This window comes from Saimiri boliviensis, chromosome 11 (assembly GCF_048565385.1).
Source record: "Saimiri boliviensis isolate mSaiBol1 chromosome 11, mSaiBol1.pri, whole genome shotgun sequence".
In the NCBI taxonomy this organism is placed as follows: Eukaryota; Metazoa; Chordata; class Mammalia; order Primates; family Cebidae; genus Saimiri; species Saimiri boliviensis.
Window position 1 is genome coordinate 45,650,500 of NC_133459.1, and position 20,004 is coordinate 45,670,503.

A 20,004-nucleotide genomic window follows, 5' to 3' on the forward strand; every position below is an offset into this window, starting at 1 on the left:
ATACACTAACTTTATTTAGAGAATTATCCCCCAAGCTTAGAAGTCTCAAATAAAGTACATTAATTAACTTCCAGAAAAGTCTCAGGCTCTTCTGCTTTTGTGACCTCCTCAGGCCCTGATCTGAGCTTGTGTCTGTAACAGGGGACAGGTCCAGCCTGGCTGGCTGTCTAATTACTTTTACTTTTTTCACTGCAGTTTATTCAGGATGATAACATGGAGAAGCTTGAGGAAATTATTGAAAAATACCCTCGTGCCTTCCCTTTGTGGATTGGGCCTTTTCAGGCATTTTTCTATATCTGTGACCCAGACTATGCAAAGATATTTCTGAACAGAACAGGTAAGAAGAGGGGCAAATCTCTGGGACCTATTCCTCCTAGATGTGAAATGCACAAAACCCTACTGGCAATATTCCAAAGCAAAGTTTAGTTTCAGGTCTTTAAGAGACACGGGAGCAAGTGTGGAGAGGTGACAGGTTTCCTACCAATACTGAAGGTGATTCCCGTGTCCTCCCCAGTCCCTTGTCTTGCTCGGGACTGCATGGGCACGTTCAGGTTAGTGTAACCTAAAGCCCAGCTGGCATTACTAGGCTTGCCAGGCAAGGGTTCCCTTGGCCTCTCTGGGCTTTATGACTTCACCGTCAGCAACAGTTCCCACTCCTACCCCTGGTCTCGAGGATCAGTCTCAAGAGGGTGGAGAATCAGCAGTAACTCCACTTCTGCTGGTTCAGTATGTAAGCCTGAATGCTAGATCATTAATTTAGCCATCAAACCTCTCGATTGTGATCCAAACTTTAGTTTTCCTCACATGTTTCTCAACTATGTCCCCTTTTCAGGCATGAGCCATCTACTTCCCCCACCCAATCCTTGTTTAAGGCTTTCATTGTGGACTATTTTATACCATAATATTAAAATGTCCAGTTTTTTCCCTGTCAACTTTGTAAAATGAAGTTTTTTTATATTCCAGTCTTTCCTGTGCCATTGTATTCACCACTCCCAGTAAAACCTAATAAAAGAAAAGGGCCTTGCCCTGACTCTCTCCATGTTTCCATTCCCCTGCTCTGATTTGTCTCACGTTCACCTGTTAAGGACAAGAACAGTAGAACACCTCCACTTTGGGGTTCACAAAAACACCAAGAGGCATCTGCACCTCAGTACCTGGTGTCTGCTGGCGTCTGCTCTGATCCTTAATTTGCTTTCCATTAAGGATATATGCTGTCTCAGCTATGGAAACTTGCAACCCTCTGGCAAACTCTGTTTCTGTTGAAGGAAGTATAAACAAGGGAAGAATCAGGGTTTCTCTACGTGTTTGCCTCATAGGGCTTGCTGTTCTCTGAAACTGAACCAAGACTAACACTGCCAAAGGCAGCAGAAAGTAAGCCCTGGGCTCTCTTTTGCTCACTATTTGTGGTTGGTGCAGGAAAATGCAGAAAAACTGTCACCAACGTGAGCTGATAATGAATGCTCCCTCTAATGATGTCTTTTGTTTCCTCTGTTTGACTCTGCAGACCCCAAGTCCCAGTACGTACAGAAATTCTTAACTCCGCTTACTGGTATGTATGTGCAAATGAGAGTTATAACCCACTCTCATTCAAAGTCCCCTTTCCATAGTAGAGCATGCCCAAGGAATTCAAATCTGAATTCAAAAGCATTAAGAGTATAAGGTAGAGCAACACTGAACGTTATCTAGGGGAAAGATTCAACGGGAGCCCTAAAGTCAACACAACACCACTTCCCAGGAAGCTTCTTCATCCATTTCTCTCCCCCAGAGTCATATTCTCAAGGCAGCAGATATGTGAATCTGTCCCCTCTCTCTTTAAAACTACAATCTTGGCCTGGCACAGTGGCTTATACCTGTCATCCCAGCACTTTGGGAGGCCAAGGCAGGAAGATCACTTGAGGTCAGGAGTTTGAGACTAGCGAGGCCAACATGGTAAAATCCTGTCTGTAGTAAAAATACAAAAATTAGCTGGGCATAGTGGCAGACTCCCACTGCTTGGGAGTCTGAGGCACAAGAATCACTTGAAACCAGGAGGCAGAGGTCGCAGTGAGCCTAAATAGCACTACTGCACTCCAGATTTGGTGACAAAACAAAACTCTGTCCACCCCCAACACACACACACACACACACACTGCAGTCTCTCCATCCCTATTCTTGTTTTCTTTATCCTTCTCTTGTGTTTTCTTGGATGTTTTCCTTTCTTTTTGGAGTTCCCTCATTTCCACATGCAAATCAGTAAAATTTTGCTCTAGAGATTGGCAATATTCTGTCAGCAGATAAATTAAGCTCTTTAATTACATAATTGGTATTTATGTTAGACAAAACATGAATTAAAGAAAAGAATATAGGCTTGTATAGGAACCAGTTAGACTTGAATCTTGTCCCCTCCTGCACGGACTAGTTAAATAGCATCTTGGGGAAGTAATTTACTCTCTCCATGTCTCAGCTTCCTCATCTTTGGCAATAAGGATGAGAGTCACATTGCTGGGCTGTTATGAGAATTAAATGAAATACATGTTTTTAGCAGTAAATTTAACAGCCAACATTGTACAAGTAACAGATCATGCATCACGAGTCTGGCATGTTGTAAGCACTCAGTGAGTGGTATCGATTATGTACTAATAAACTTTGAAGTCCTTTAAAGCCAAATCCTAATGATCAGTCTGGCAATAGAAGATTGTGAAGCATTAACTTGGATAAGTATTTCCATGCAGTATCATTCACAGACCAGGGCTCAACGAGGTAGTATCAGGGGACAGAGTGGATGTTCTTGTCACAAGTTCCTTGTGAATTTATGCTCATCATATAGTTTATGGATTGGTTTGGAGTAGAAAGAAAAGGAATTCATTTGCTGTGTTTCTGGTGTGAGCTAGGGAGTAGGTTGGCTACCCTATATATTCACTTTCAGTTAATCTGCACAGCAACACAGGGAGATAGGTATTTAGTGTCATAGTTCATTGTGGAGAAAACTAAACCTCAGGAAGGTTAAGTCACTTATTCAATTACTACATAGGTAGTAACTGGTGATTTCAGGATTAACCTTCTCATCTTATCAGGCTTTGACACTTATTAGACTTTGAAACTCTTTCTCACAATATTAAATACATCCATCCCAGAAGTAAGCTTCTACATTCACCTTCATCTGTTAAGATGCATTGTATTTTCATATGAACACTACTTTGATATTCCACTATTTCATGACTGCCTGTGGGTTCTGGTTACTCCATGCTGCCCGTGTTCCTCATCTCTCCTCCTTCATCTCATCTAATGAAACAGCATAAGGTTTTTTGTCTTTTATTTCTCAAGGAAAAGGACTAGTGACTCTAGACGGACCCAAGTGGTTCCAGCATCGTCGCCTGCTAACTCCTGCATTCCATTTTAACATCCTGAAAGCATACATCGAGGTGATGGCTCATTCTGTGAAAACGATGCTGGTAAGTGAAGGGGGAAAGTGCTCTGGTGCATTGCAAAATGCTCCCGGCAATGGACAGTATTAGGTATATGTTTCATGGACCATGAAAATAAAAAATCAGTTTCTAAAAATTTAACCAATGTACAAGTACTCATTGAGCAATAGGTGTCTGTAAAAACTTGTTATGTTATTTGGGTGATAATATTAATAAAAAGAAGATCTGGTCCTCTGTCATAGATATGTTTTGAGATTTTATGGCAGTAAATCAAGTACCAAATGGTGACAGTTAGATAGTAAGTGCTATAGGTTTGTTTCATGGAGCTCAGGTCTGTACAAACCTACCCCAAAGTCTGAGGAAACTGAGAGGCTGAAGAAAAAGGCTGACAGTTCCTTATAAAGAAACATTTAATAGAGGCTTTCAAAGAAAAACATGGCTGTTTCACACAGTAATGAGACAAGATGATGGATCCCTGAACCATTACCCTCCAGACCCAGGAATTGTAGACCATGGGAGGGGCACACATGCTTCAGAGGAAATTATTAATAGTAAGAATTTGCCCTAAGGGCAAGATTTATGGTAAGTGCATGCTCTGGCGCAACAAACAGTAGATCAACTGGAAATCTCAAAGCATTCCCAGAACTAGAGTTAATTGTAAGTCAAGATGGCAGATTAGCTTCCAAGATGGAGCTGCGTTAACCTCCACAAGGTGACAGGTAAAGATGGCAGGAGGAGATGTAACAGCTTCAGATTCAGTGGAAACTCAAATCAAGCTGGACTTGAATATGTAGACAGTATGGATAAGACTACTCAAGGCAGAGTGAGTCAGCATGAAAAAGGTTTGGAGATTATCATGGACTTGCCCAATGGCTATAAAGGACCAAGAAAAAGAGAATGTCTGTATTAAAGTTATAGATATGAATTTCTTCTTGTAAATGGTAGAGGATCATTAGGCCCTGACCTGCACCTTTCAAGGAAGCATAAGGACATTGTAGAGAAACATTCCTGTGAGTGGTCTCTGATTTATACATAAGTTCTATTCAAAAACTCTAAATTTACAGTGGTTTTAATTTTTAAATCATATGTTTTTTGAAATCAGAAAAGTAATTCACTAATACAGTTTCATCATAAACAGTTAAAACACCACAAACTTTGCCTGAGGAAGTTAAGCCAGGTCGGGCTTCACTGGGAGCCAGCTCCCTGTAGCAGCTCCTCTCCATACTTGCTCTCTGTTTACTACTTTTGAATCCAAAATGTTTTCGAAAATGTTCCGAGTTTATTTTAAAGGTGGTTATGGTGGTTGAGAGCAGTGGCAGGGCATCTAGCAAGTTTGGAATTGAAGATGGAGGAAGCTCTGGGGTAAACCCCTTGTAATTATGGGTCTTGTACTAATGATTGTTTTAATGGAACTCTGGTCTATATGAAAGCAGAGTCATGATAATAATTAAAAAGTCCCAAATGCTTAACTCAGCCATTTACCATGTATGCAGTTTTCTCCATGCTCCTTCTCACTCTGCTGGGCGTATCTTTCCCTTCCTCATGCACTGTGTAAGCACATGACTTATTCACTCATGTGACTTTTGGTTCCTGCTGGATCAGGGTTGTCTCCCTTGGATCATAAAGGCAAGGCGAGGCAGGAGCCTTCAAATAAAGGCAGTTTGGTCATGGTGGTGGTGATGATGTTGATCTTGACCTCCTATGCCAGGATAAGTGGGAGAAGATTTGCAGTGCTCAGGACACAACCGTGGAGGTTTATAAGCATATCAACTTGATGTCTCTGGATATAATCATGAAATGCGCTTTCAGCAAAGAGACCAACTGCCAGACAAACAGGTCAGTGGCAGGAGAGCAAAAAACATATTTCCTCCCATTTTCTAAGTTGTTTATTAACACGTTACCTCAACTTTCTCTTCCAGCACCCATGATCCTTATGAAAAAGCCCTACTTGAAGTCAGCAGAATTGTATTTTACCGCTTGTACAGTTTCTTGCATCACAGTGACACAATTTTCAAACTCAGCCCTCAGGGCCACCGCTTCCAGAAGTTAAACCAAGTGCTCTATCAGTACACAGGTATTTGTTAGGTTTGGGTTGCCCACATCCATTCACTGTCATGATTGTACTGTGTCTGTCTAGAGGGATAAACCTTAATATGACAAGAGAAAGAATATATGTTATTAATGGACCTTTATATAGACACTTCTCCAAAGAAATTTGACTGAGTCCTTTAGAAGACTTTGCTTCAACCATAGCAGTAAGTCTTACCAGAATTTTTATATACTATATCATATAGTATATACTATAGCATATATATATACTATATCATATAGTATATACTATAGCATATATATATACTATATCATATAGTATATACTATAGCATATATATATACTATATACTTAGTATATACTAAATAGTATATAGTATGTACTAAGTATACTTATTCAAAACTTTAAAGTAAAACCTTTTCCTTTTTTTTTTTTTTTGAGATGGCATTTCTTTCTGTTGCTGAGGCTGGAGTGCAGTGGTGCAATCTCAGCTCACTGCAACCTCCACCTCCTGGGTTCAAGCATTTCTCCTATCTCAGTCTTCTGAGTAGCTGGGATTACAGCACCTGCCACCACACCTGGCTAACTTTTGAAAATTATTTATTTTTATGTAGTGAAATTTATCAAAATTTTATTTTATTGCATCTGGATTTTTAGTAATCACAAAAAGCCATTCTCTATTCCAGGGTTTCTCAACCCTCGGCACTAATGGCCTCTTGGATTAGATAAGTCCTTGTCAAGACCTGTGCATTGTAGGATGTTTAGCTATATCCCTGACATCTACCCACTCGATGTAGTAGAGCTCTAATAGCTGTTGCAACCAAAAATAACTCCAGATATTACTGAATGTCCCCAGGGCCAAAGTTGCCCCCAGTTGAGAACCACTGCCCTGTACCCAGGTTGTAGAGAAAATTATTTATGTTTTCTTGTGGTACTTGTGTGATTTCATTCTTTTTGCATTTAGATCAGAGATCTAAACTCCATTTAGAGTTTATTCCTATATATGGTGTTAGGTATTGATCTAATTTTTCCAAATGGTTATCCAGTTGTCCCATCATCATTATTTAAAAGTTTATCTTTTCAAGTGATTTAAAATAATCATCTTTATCACATTCCAAATGGACATATGTACTTGTATCTATTTTGGATGAGAGTACATTTGGATACTCTTTTGTATTCCATTGGTCTATCTACCAATGTACTAAAATCACGCTGTTTTAATTAAGGAGATTTTTTGGGTTTTTTTCAACTTTAATGGACTTTATTTTTAGAAAAGTTTTAGGTTTGCAGAAAAATTGGGCAGAAAGTACAGAGAGTTTTCCTATTACCCCTGTAACAAACCTGTACATGTACCCTTGTGTCTAAAACAAAAGTTGAAATTTTAAAAATAGTATATAAATATTACCTCTGTTCCAAAGTTTTGTTTTTTTTTCTTTCAGCTCCTTCAATTATAAATATATTGGCATTTCTTTGCCTGTTTTATATTTTATTTCATTTTATTTAATAACATTTTCATGAAAACAAAATATTAGACTAAGGAAGTATATAATGATGGATCACTTGCATCTAAACTTGAAATCATCTTAATTTTATTGCCCACATACTGATAGAAACTATGGTTTTGGTCTGGTGTTATTTATCTTTGGAGCTTTGATCAAAAGTCCCTTTGATAGGGAAAATAAACCATCAGTGAAAATAAGACCTATTTAAACATCTGGAAATCAGGCAATATTTGAATCTATACATTAACCATGAGTTACTTTATAATTTATTTGACTTTGCTGTCACTTTGGTAATTGGAAATTATTTTTCTACCCAGATACGATAATCCAGGATAGAAAGAAATCCCTCCAGACTGGGGTAAAGCAGAATAACACTCAGAAGAGGAAGTACCAGGATTTTCTTGATATTGTCCTTTCTGCCAAGGTAAATCATCTAAATTTCTTTTTTTTTTTTTTTTTTTTTTTTTTTTTTTTTTTTTTTGAGACGGAGTTTCGCTCTTGTTGCCCAGGCTGGAGTGCAATGGCGCGATCTCGGCTCACCGCAACCTCCGCCTCCTGGGTTCAGGCAATTCTCCTGCCTCAGCCTCCTGAGTAGCTGGGATTACAGGCACACGCCACCATGCCCAGCTAATTTTCAGTATTTTTAGTAGAGACGGGGTTTCACCATGTTGACCAGGATGGTCTCGATCTCTTGACCTCGTGATCCACCCGCCTCGGCCTCCCAAAGTGCTGGGATTACAGGCTTGAGCCACCGCGCCCGGCCAATTTCTAAGCCTTCTCAAGTGGCCAGTTAATTATGTTAGTAGGTGAGTAAGTGGGAATGAGATGGGGAGACAAAAATAAAACCGATTGATTAAATTTAACCATACTTTGAATTGATGAGTGGCTTCATGCAATTTGAGACAAAAAATTCTGCAACTCTCACTAAAGAAAGGTCATTAAAGACTCAATGAAGGATTTGACAAGATTTGGGGATGGTCATATGGATACATGGATTTCAGGGGATCATGAAAAAATTGTCACATGGATAAACATATAAAATTGTGATGATAAGGTCCTGGGGAATCTGGGAGTTTGAAGAGAATTTCTAGGGCCTGCTGGTTGAAGGCCCTCTTTGCAAGGCCTGCTTTTCTTATCTAACCTTGGTTCTCCTTTATACTTTGGGCAGAATATGGCTTATACCACATATTTGTAGAACTGAATTAAAATTTAAACCCCTATTTGAAACTCTGATTTTTCCCCTAAAATCATTATTGTGCTCATATCTCCAAACATTTATAAACTGATACTTTATTTAAAATATCTGTATTGTATTTCCTAGGATGAAAATGGTAGCAGCTTCTCAGATACTGATGTGCACTCTGAAGTCAGCACATTCTTGTTGGCAGGACATGACTCTGTGGCAGCAAGCATCTCCTGGGTCCTTTACTGCCTGGCTCAGAACCCTGAGCATCAAGAGAGATGCCGGGAGGAGGTCAGGGACATCCTGGGGGATGGGTCTTCTATTACCTGGTAAGAGCTGTACCCCTAAATTTTTCATCCTAGTTTTCCCCCAGAGATATTGCTTTATTTTTTGCTCTGGTACCTCAGTGACCCTAGTGCCTCAGGATATGTGTAGGTGGAAACAGAAGAAGTAGGCTACTTTTCCATTCTTTCTGAAAAGAGCTCAAAATTATTCTCTTGTCTTTTGGGAAAAAAAAGTTTATTCATCCATAAATTGTCTGTCATCGATTTTCTAGTCAATGGTGTGTGAAATGTCTTATTTCTTTATTTCACCTCGGCTCTGATGCATTGGAAGTGAGGACTTGATCCCTATGCTGGCACTTAGAACTTAAGCAATAAGCTTCAAGTGGAGCTCCTCTTCTGAGAGAGCTGAATTATTAGCTGCATTATTTAAGGCTCATTGTAGACGTCTTCTCCCATCCTCTTGTGACTAATTTTATTCCTCAGGATTGATTTTAGAGTTCCAACATAATATTAGATGACATATACTATAGTTGAGTTTAGCAAATATGTACTGAGGACATTTTAAATACTGAGACATTTTCTTAATGAGTATGATTTATGGTCGCCCTGTCCTCGATGGTCTAATATAGGAGACAGGAGATAGACCTCCATATTGCAGTGCAGCATGATAAGTCATTGATAGAGATATGTGCAGGCCAACACAAAGACAGGCACCTATCCTGGCATGGGAGCTCAAGGAGACTTCCTTGGGTATATGACACTTAACCTGACTATTACAGGTTGAGTAACAGTTAGCCAGGTGGAAAATGTCATCTCTGTTTTGCTAGACTTTAAGCATATCTTGCTGTTAAAAAGCCCAGGTTATGCTGTTTGCAAAGATAAAATATGTTTCTGACATAATCTGGTCAAAGGGACAGAAAAATATAAATGCTATGAACAACTTAGCTGCATGACTAGATAAAAAAACACCATATTTCATATGCAAAAGTCAGCTCAATTGGAACATTGGTAAAACCAAATTTGCCATTATAAGGGTATAGTAGAGATCTCATTTTATAGGGAAATAGAATTTCTTTCCTAGCATAAATTAAAGGTTTAATCTATATAGCACAAAATACAATATTGAGCAATCATTTTTTTAAGTGACAAAAATTGTGCATATATGTGTTGTGTATATGTATATACATGGCGTACAATATGGTATTTTGATATATGTATACATTGTGGAATGACTAAGTCTATCAATGGACATGTCCCTTAACTCATACTTATCATTTTTTTGTGGTGAGGACATTTAAAATCTACCCTCTTAGCAATTTTCAAGTATACAAATTGTTATTCCTCCTGTCTGACTGAAATTTGGTGTATTTTGACTAATTCTCTGTAATCTCCCATTCTCCCACAGCCCCTAGTAACTGCCATTCTACTCTCTGCTTCTATGAGTTTGATGTTTTAGATTCCACGTGTGAGATTATGTGGAATTGTCTTTCTGTGCCTGGCTTATTTCACTTAGCATAATGTCCTCCAAATTCATCTCTGTTGTCATAAATGACAAGATATCCATCTTTTGTATGGTGAATTAGTATTCCATTATTTATATATATATATCACATTTAAAAAAATTTTAATTATACTTTAAGTTCTGAGATACATGTGCAGACGTGGGTTTGTTACATAGGTATACACATGCCATGGTGGTTTGCTGCACCCGTCAATCTGTCATCTACATTAGGTATTTCTCCTAATGCTATCCCTCCCCTAGCCCCTCACCCGCCAACAGGCCCCAGTGTGTAATGTTCCCCTCCCTGTGTCCATGTGTTCTCATTATTCAACTTCCACTTGTGAGTGAGAATATGTGGTGTTTGGTTATCTGTTCTTGTGTTAGTTTGCTCAGAATGATGGTTTCCAGCTTCATCCACGTCCCTACAAAGGACATGAACTCATCCTGTTTTATGGCAGCATAGTATTCCATGGTGTATATGTGCCACATTTTCTTTATCCAGTCTATCATTGACGGGCATTTGGGTTGGTTCCAAGTCTTTGCTATTGTGAACAGTGCTGCAATAAACATATGTGTGCATGTGTCTTTATACTAGAATGATTTATAATCCTTTAGCTATATATCCAGTAATAGGACTGCTGGGTCAAATGGTTTTAGATTTTGAGAAATCGCCACACTGTCTTCCACAATGTTTGAACTAATTTACGCTACCACCACCAACGTAAAAGTGTTCCTATTTTTTGCTGTGCAGAAGCTTTTTTGTTTAATTAAGTCCTATTTGTCCATTTTGGCTTATGTTGCCATTGCTTTTGGTGTTTTAGTTATGAAGTCTTTGCCCATGCCTATGTCCTGAATGGTATTGCCTAGGTTTTCTTCTAGGGTTTTTATGATTTTAGGTCTTATATTTAATCCATCTTGAATTAATTTTTGTGTGAGATTTAAGGAAGTGGTCCAGTTTCAGTTTTCTGCATATGGCTAGACAGTTTTCCCAGCACCATTTATTGACTAGGAAATCCTTTCTGCATTGCTTGTTTTTGTCAGGTTAATCAAAGATCAGATGGTTGTAGATGTGTGGCATTATGTCTGAGGCTTCTGTTCTCTTTTATTGGTCTATATATCTGTTTTGATACCAGTACCATGCTATTTTGGTTACTGTAGCCTTGTAGTATAGTTTGAAGTCAGGTAGCTTGATGCCTTCAGCTTTGTTCTTTTTGCTTAAAATTATCTTGGCTATACAGGCTCTTTTTTGGCTCCATATGAAATTTAAAGTAGTTTTCTCTAATTCTGTGAAGAAAGTCAATGGTAGCTTGATGGGGATAGCACTGAATCTATAAATAACTTTTGGCAGTATGGCCATTTTCACAATATTGATTCTCTATACTAGAGATAGAAGTAATTAACATACCACCACTACATTATTAGGGTATTCTAAATTGACTATGTATTTACCTTTACCAGTGAGATTTTTATTTTCAATTTTCATGTTGTTAATTAGTATTCTTTAATTTCAAGTTGGAGAATTCACATCAGCATTTTTTATAAGGTGAGTCTAGTAGTAATGAACACCCTCAACTTTTGTTTATCTGGAGATGTTTTTATCTCTCCTTCATTTTGAAAGATAATTTTGCCAGATACAGTATTCTTGGTTAGCAGTTTTTTCTTTTTCTTCAGCTTTTTGAATGTCTCATTCTACTCCCTCATAGCTTGCAAGATTTCTTCTGATAATTCTTCTCATAACCTTATTGTCATCTCTTGTATGTGATGAGTCCCTTCTCTTACTGCTTTCTAGAGTCTTTGTCTTTCATTTACTTTTGACAATCTGATATAATGTGCCTCCATTTATTTTCATTTGGTTTGGTCTTAAGAGTCCTTTGATCTTCATAAACCTGAATGTTCATATCTCTCCCAATATTTGGAACGTTTTCAGCTGGTGTTTTAAAAATAATATTTCTTCAACTTTCTTTCTTCTTCTGTAATCCCTATAATTTGTATATTTATATGTTTGATGATGTCCTGTAAGTCCCTTAGGTTTTCTTTATTTTATTCTTTTTTGTTGTTGTTGTTTCTTTGATTGATAATTTCAAATGATTTCTCTTTGAGTTCACTGATTCTTTCTTCTTCATGACTGAGTCTGCTGTTTAAGGTCTTTACTGAGTTATTCAGTTCTGTCACTGTATTTGTCAAAATTCAACCCCCCACACATGAACCTTCCAGTGATGTCAGTGGGTCAGCCTGCTGGGGCACTGACAGGTGTGTCTCCCCACCAGTTCCTTTGTGGGCAGGACTACTCTCACATCACAGCTGAGAGGGGCTAACACTGCTTCTCAGGGACATTTTAGAATCTGATTTGGGGCCAAGGTTTTCAAGTCTACCTTGGGGACACAGGCATGTCGCCCAGCAGGTTTCTGGCCAGGTAAAACCGCTCTTAGACCATAGTTGAGAGGAGCTTGGGCTAAGATGAAGTGCTATTTCAGGGCCAACTGGGGGACCAGGGTTGGCAAGTCCGACCAGGTTGTTTGGGGAAATGTGTCTCTCCCTCTGGGTTCTTGTGTGAGCAGGACAGATTACAGACCACAGCTGAGGGGCTGGAACTGAATGAGAGGGGCATTTCTGAATCCAAAGCTGAGATCAAGATGGGCAGACCTGTCTCCTGAGGCACTGATGTGCTTGAATCCTGCTGGGCCCCTTGGTCAATGGTTTCAGTAGTAGGACCAAGTCCAAACAGGGCTATAACTGAGCCTGGAGGGGGACAGTGCCATTTCAGGGTCTGGAGCAAGATCAGAGTTGGCAAGTCTCCTACCTGAGTACAGTTCTGCCCTCTCAAAATTCCTCTTAGGCTCCACAGGGGTTTCAGGTACTCCTACCTAAATCCCAAGGCTCCCACAAAGGCACCTTATGAATAGCTATGAAATTATTTTATCTGTAGGGGGATCCAAGTGGGAGATCTCCTCTTCTCTCATCTTGCAAAGTAATCACTTTTAGTCATTCATTAAATTTGTAAACATTGTATATCACATTCCAACATGAATTAGATATTTTAATGTTGAATAGAGTAGATATTTATATAACTCGAATATTGACTTTTCTCATTCTCGTTTGGCTTAGATGTGAAAACAATTTTAAAAAGTCATTTCTAGGGAAGAAAACAAAGTCCAGAAGATTTATTAGCTATATTTCATTTTAATGAGAGAATGGTAATAATATTACAGAGAAAAAATATTTTTACTTGATAATATGTACTTATAGCTCTGTTTAATGAAATTTACATGTGGTATTCTGATAATTTATAATTCTTTTAGATGGGCAATAAAACTATGCTACAAAGAGAAATTTCTGAGAAAGCCAGAAAGTTGTTCAACTTCTCCTTTTGGCTCCTTATCAGCTCATTTCTGTGTTAGGTTAAAATTTCTCTCTTCTTTTTGTTCCATAATTGAAATGAACAAATTTTTTTTTAAATTATGCAGTGCCAGCATAAGCAAAATTACTCGTTTTTTATCCTGAGCTTGAGGCAGAAAGAAATGAAAATTAAAATTTTACATTACCTAATGGCCAAAGCCTGCATTCAAAAGAAGTAATCAGAAAAACATATAAAAACACGAAGACAAACAGACTAAATATAGGCAGTCATTTTATAGAACCAATCTGACTAGCTAGGATGCAAATAAAAAAAAAACTGTATTCTTCCACTTATAAACTTTAAACTTGCTTTGTGGAACAAGTTCTTTTTATCTCTGGGGCAAAATCCTGAGTGAGTCTCATAGAGTTCTCATTCATTTAAATCATAAGAACAGTCTTATGTCAGTCATTAAACTATCTGGCCCAGTGTAGTAATAAAACTTTCAAATACATATCCACTAGGAGCTTTTCTTTCCATTCCAGCCTGGTACTTCTTTGGGTCTAGAAGCCAGAAGTGGGCAAAGGGTTTATGCTTGACTTATTCTTACTGATCCCCAATACCCAGTAGCTGCTGTTTCTGACTCTTCCAGGAATGGTTTTAGGAGGAAACGGGATAAAAAGTAAAGGGCTGGTTCTATTGTGATCATGCCAAAGGGCTTGGTAGATATACCATGCTTCCCTTTCTCTCAACGGGACACTCCGTTTCTTGGAGACTCTCTCACTGGAACTTTCCAGTGACAATTCAAGGGGCAAGAGAATTTTTGTCCTTAGGCAGTCTTTTTCAAGCTGGTTCCAGAGCTCTCCCTCTTGCCGGTTCATTGATTCAAGGACATAGTTGCACATCCTTGCCTTGCCTCTGCTGCCCCCCTCTGCCTCTCTGTCTCTTCTGAGTTACAGCCTTTCACATCAGTACTGTATTCCCCAAACTCCAAGGAGCACAAGTCAGATCATCTAAGTGATCCTCTTGAAACCTCTTGTTGTTTAAGCTGGGAGAAGCACCCTTCCTTCTTCATGGTACTCTGGCATTCCCACAATACTTTAAATAATTTTCTCTCAAAATTCTTTTTTTTTATTGCATTTTCGGTTTTGGGGTACATGTGAAGAACATGCAAGATTGTTGCATAGGTACACACATGGCAGTGTGGTTTGCTGCCTTCCTTTCCCTCACCTGTATCTGTCATTTCTCCCCATGCTCTCTCTTCCCACCTCCCCACCCCCATCCCTCCCCCATTACCCCCCAACGGACCCCAGTGTGTAGTGCTCCCCTCCCTGTGTGCATGTGTTCTCATTGTTCAACACCCGCCTATGAGTGAGAACATGCGGTGTTTGATTTTCTGCTCTTGTGTAATTCTTAAGCTTCTTCTCTTCAATCTTTAGCCATTTTTATGCATTATTACTTCATATGATGAGCTAAGAGTTGCAAAACTGGGTTTCAGAACTCTCCATAGCAACTGTTTTACTGGTAGTTTAGCAGCTCAGTTTATAATAAGGATCTATGATACATCTTTTTGGTTCCTCTGACTCTGGGATCTCAGCTCATCCTGAGGCAGAGAGTCCCATTTTAACATTCTGTTACATACACCAGTTGCAAAATGGATTTAACCTCAGGGTGATAATTACCAGGAATAAACATGAAACAGAAAAAAATAAACTGGTTATGATATCTGAGTCCCTTCCCTCCCTCGTCCTCACAGGGACCAGCTGGGTGAAATGTCGTACACCACAATGTGCATCAAGGAGACATTACGATTGATTCCTGCAGTCCCATCCATTTCCAGAGATCTCAGCAAGCCACTTACCTTCCCAGATGGATGCACATTGCCTGCAGGTCTTTATATTCTTTTTCTAAGCATTTCTTAGAGGCTGTGGGATCTTGGGGACCACAGTGACAATGACTAGTGAGTCCCTTAGCACTTGGTGAAGTTAAAAGATAATGCTAACATGTGGTTTAGGTTTAATCACCTATGAGGAGCCCAGAGGATAATGCTTTGATCAGATGTGAATTTCAATGAATTACCAGTTGCACCAAAGGTAAGCCCAGAATCCATGTCTCTGGAATCCCAGCCCAGGGTCTCTTCCATTGTGGGAAGACATTCTAAGATAATTTTTGTTTTGCTGACTTTGAGACTCAGCCGAAACTTCATGGAAAATGAGCACCACTATCTTTGTCTGAAAGACCAACGGGGATCTTTGTCCTCATCATCTTAATATCACCCTTATAAATGTGCAACATTTAATAGTTTATGTGGAGTCTTCAAACCCATTATCTCATTTTTCCCTTTGGAATGTGATGTTAACACACACTTATACAGTTATTTACAGTTTTCTAAACACTTTTAAATACTTTCGATGTGACCAAAAATCCAGAGGGAACCCCAATGTGTAGATGAGGTTAACTGATGTGAGCAGAGCTAGAATTCTTGCAGAGGCCCTCAGTCTAGAGCCTAGAGCTCTTCAGAACACAAGTTTCTGAGCAGAACTTATAGGAAGCAGAGGGGTCATGTGAGACATATTTTCACTTATCTGATTCAATGTTCTATTAATTCATGTCTTAGGAAACAAGCCAACAGGATTGCTTGTAGCAAACATCTACAGCCTGTTACTGTAATTTTGCTGACAGACCCAAAACTAATCTACTAGAATTATTTCTGGAAACCAAATAATCCTCAAATTCTCTCTCCTTTGTTTTCTATTTTTTTTTAATCCCCAAACAACATGGATATTTGCCAGAATTCTACACTTTCCATATATGAACAGCACCAATGGAAATGTGTCACTGGATCTTCATATCTGCATGATGGAATAACAGTTCTGTGCCTTTTTTTTTTTGAGACAGAGTCTTGCTCTGTCGCCCAGGCTGGGGTGCAGTGCCTGATCTAGGCTCACTGCAGCGTCCACCTCCCAGGTTCAAGCAATTCTCCTGCCTCAGCCTCTTGGGTAGCTGAAATAACAGGCATATGCCACCATGCTCTGCTAATTTTTGTATTTTTAGTAGAGATGGTGTTTCACCATGTTGGCCAGGCTGGACTCAAGCTCCTGACCTCGAGACCAGCCCACCTTGGCCTCCCGAAGTGCTGGGATTACAGGTGTGAGCCACTGTACCTGGCCCATTCTGTTTATACACAAACTGTCTCCAGGAGGTGCTTAATAGTCCATTAACAGGTATTTAGGCCAGGCACTGTGACTGACGCCTATTATCCCAATATTTTGTGAGGCTAAGGTGGGGGGATTGCTTGAGGTTAGGAGTCTGAGACTAACTAGCCTGGGCAACATAGTGAGACCCTGTCTTTACAAAAAAAAAAAAAAAGTATATATCCAGGCGTGGTGTTGCATGTGTGTATTCCTGCCTATTTGGGGGACTGAGGCAGGAGGATCACTTGAGCTCAGAAGTTCAAGGTTACTGTGAGCTACGCTCACACCACTGCTCTCCTGCCTGAGTGACAGAGCCAGACCCTGACTCTAAACAAAAACAAAAAACAAATATTTAAGTAATTTCCAAAAATAGCAGAAAACATAAGCATGGTTTATCACTTTAATATGACACCAACAGCTACTTAAGACAGAATCATGAATTAAGTAAATTGTTGTGTGGAAAGCTAAGGTGCCAGCCCAAGCTATGTCTTCATATGAGTTCCTCCCTGATGTCATCAGCTACAGCAGGCAGAGGATTGTCAGGCACTAGCTCATCCCTTCAAGAAGAGAAGTCTTGTTTAAGAGCAGTGTAGCAGTAGCCCACAACTTGCTCTTTCTCCTGCAATCTCTTTTACTTCCCTCCTTTCTCAGGGATCACTGTGGTTCTTAGTATTTGGGGTCTTCACCACAACCCTGCTGTCTGGAAAAACCCAAAGGTATGATTCTCTCTTATACATAAATACTTCCAAGGACTAATGCTGTGCAAGTCACTTTTTGGTAGCTAAGCACACAAGTGGCTATATAATTAAGGTAAATGACACAAAGCAAACAAAAATAAACATAAAAGCCAAAAGAAACGTATAACTCTTCTGTGTTCTTGAAACACTCTTGACATGTATCAGTGATTTCTTTTAAGTAAGCCACTAAAGTTTAAGATCTATTACATGTAATAGGAAGCTGGAATATATGTCTCTGTAACAATTGGCCACATAATCATTTTGGTTTGATTTCTAAATGGATGCACATCCATTTCTAGGTGGATATATCTCCATAGTGAAAATAATATCACTTGCCATAGTGTTTTAGTTTCCCTGGGTATCAGACAAGTCAGTTTGGAGGCTGCGAGGCAGGCAGATCTAAAGGTACAATGCCCAGTGTAGTATCCACGGGACACATACAGCTACTGAGCAAATGAAATGTGGCCAGTTGGAATTGAGTTGTGCCCTAAGTGTAAAATTTGCACTGGATTTTGAAGACATAGTACCCTAAAAAAAATATGAAACATTTCCTTTTTTCCTTTCAGTAATTATTTATATTGGTTACAGGTTGCAATGATAATTTTGGTTAAAAAAAAAACTCTATTAGGATTAATTTCTTTTTTCTTTTTTTACTTTTTTTTTTTTTTTTTTTGAGATGGAGTCTCACTCTGTCGCCAGGGTAGAGTGCAGTAGTAGCATGATCTCGGCTCACTGCAACCTCCACCTCCTGAGTTCAAGCAATTCTTCTGGCCTCAGCCTCCTGTGTAGCGGGGGCTACAGGTGCATGCACCATGCCCAGCTAATTTTGGTATTTTTAGTAGAAATGGAGTTTCAGCATGTTGGCCAGAGAGTCTTAATCTCTTGACCTTGTGATCCACCTGCCTTGGCCTCCCAAAATTCTGGGATTACGGGTGTGAACCACTGCACTCAGCAAATTTCACCTTTTGAAAAGGTGGCCACCAGAACATTTTTAATTACACATATAGTTCACATTATATTTCTGTTGATCAGTGTTAGGTAGTAGGTAAAGAAATGTGTTCATGATGTTTGGGGATGGTGGTGGGGTTGTCCTCTCATTTCAGGTCTTTGACCCTTTGAGGTTCTCTAAGGAGAATTCTGAGCAGAGACACCCCTATGCCTACTTACCATTCTCAGCTGGATCAAGGTGAGAACAATTTGAAGTTGCTGAAAGTACCCAAAGATGTTTACTTGAGAACAGCTTACTCCTTTCGTTCCTCAGCTCTATACATTCTTCCAGGGAACCATAGATCTTGGTGCCTATGTAAGCCTTAAAGGATCAGTTACTTTTACAAAGGACAGTCCTATTCTCTATCACATCCTGTTTGGCCATGTCTCAAAAGCAATCCCACAATGTAAGCTACTGCTCATAGGCTCAATGCAGTCCACCATCAAAACAAGAGAAATAATTTCATGAGTAACTCCAACTGCCATCTTGTGATAGGGAAGGCATCATGTTGGAGCCTTGAAGCCCACATTCTCACAGTGAACAATTTAAGTCTAGAGTTCAAAAGTTTCAATGGCATTTGGTGGAAAAATGTCGCCTTACTGTGTACTTGAGACTTCTTGTGCTAGTATTTTACTATAGTCAGAAGAAACATCATTTATTCAAGTATCACTTTCTTTTCCTCTTGTCTGCAGGAACTGCATTGGGCAACAGTTCGCCATGATTGAGTTAAAGGTGACCATTGCCTTGATTCTGCTGCACTTCAGAGTGACTCTAGACCCCACCAGGCCTCTTACTTTCTCCAACCATTTTATCCTCAAACCCAAGAATGGGTTGTATTTGCACCTGAAGAAACTCCCTAAATGTTAGATCTCAGGGTACAATGATTAAATATACTTTGCTTTTAAGTTAAATTTACAGCTAATGGTTCAAGCTGCTAGAAAAGAATCAATGTATAATGGAAAGATTGGAGGTTGGTGGGATAGGGGTCTCTGTGAAGCTATACATGATGCAAAATTATTTCTAGGTATACAGTGTATCAGCTAGATCTGTTTCTACATGACTTTGGGAGATTTTCAGATCTTTTCTGTTAGACTTTCACTACTATTAGTGCTATATACCAATAGAATTTCATCTATTTTTGGTTGCTTTTAGAAATAATTTTCAGAATTATGCAAGTAATAAGTGCATGTATTCGCACTGTCAAAAATTCCCAACTAGAAAAACATGTTGAATAAAAATTTTAAATCTCACTTCACATTCCTTAGCCTACATTCCATGCCCTGACCAATCCCACTGCTTTTCCTAAAAGCAGAATCGTTTGGTGTGCATTCTTTCAGACTTTTTCCTGTAGACATGTAGCAATGTATTCTTATAGATGTGATCATACCTATATTATTATTGATTTTTTTTCACTTAATAAAAATTTACCTTATTTCTTATCATGGCTTCATGGTATTCTATCATATAAATGTACTATAATTTATTTAACTATTTTCCTTATTGGGATTTAAGTTATTTATAATTTTAAAAACATGTTTGCTGGCCATTTATGTTTATCTTTGTTTTATTCTCTGTGATTTTTCTGCACACTATGTTTGTTTTCTATGGAATTGTCTTTTTCTTATTGATTCTTACAAGTTTTTTATGTATTGTGGTTAATAATCCTTTATTATAACTATGCTTTGTGATTTTTTTCCCATTCTGTTACTTTTTATAAAAACTGTATTTATGATGTCTTTTACCGTATAGAAGCTTTTAAATTTTCATGAAGTAAGGTATTTACATTTTTTAAAGTTCCTGAGTTTTGAACCTTGGACAAGAAAGCCTT

The 20,004-nt window shown here is 38.8% G+C and overlaps 1 protein-coding gene across 2 annotated transcripts in view; it reads left to right on the top strand.

Moving 5' to 3' along the window:
• Positions 1-19,615, top strand: part of CYP4X1 (cytochrome P450 family 4 subfamily X member 1) — a 125,887-nt gene extending 106,272 nt beyond the window's left edge. For both annotated transcript variants that reach the window (XM_039474068.2, XM_003936874.3), the window contains 11 exons: positions 196-337; positions 1,505-1,549; positions 3,304-3,431; positions 5,113-5,240; positions 5,324-5,478; positions 7,273-7,379; positions 8,277-8,467; positions 15,014-15,147; positions 17,103-17,167; positions 18,292-18,374; positions 18,869-19,615. In XM_039474068.2, coding sequence (XP_039330002.1) covers positions 196-337; positions 1,505-1,549; positions 3,304-3,431; positions 5,113-5,240; positions 5,324-5,478; positions 7,273-7,379; positions 8,277-8,467; positions 15,014-15,147; positions 17,103-17,167; positions 18,292-18,374; positions 18,869-19,043 — 1,353 coding nt within the window. In that variant the 3' untranslated portion in view covers positions 19,044-19,615. The remainder of the gene's footprint in view (positions 1-195; positions 338-1,504; positions 1,550-3,303; positions 3,432-5,112; positions 5,241-5,323; positions 5,479-7,272; positions 7,380-8,276; positions 8,468-15,013; positions 15,148-17,102; positions 17,168-18,291; positions 18,375-18,868) is intronic.
• Positions 19,616-20,004: the final 389 nt, after the last annotated feature.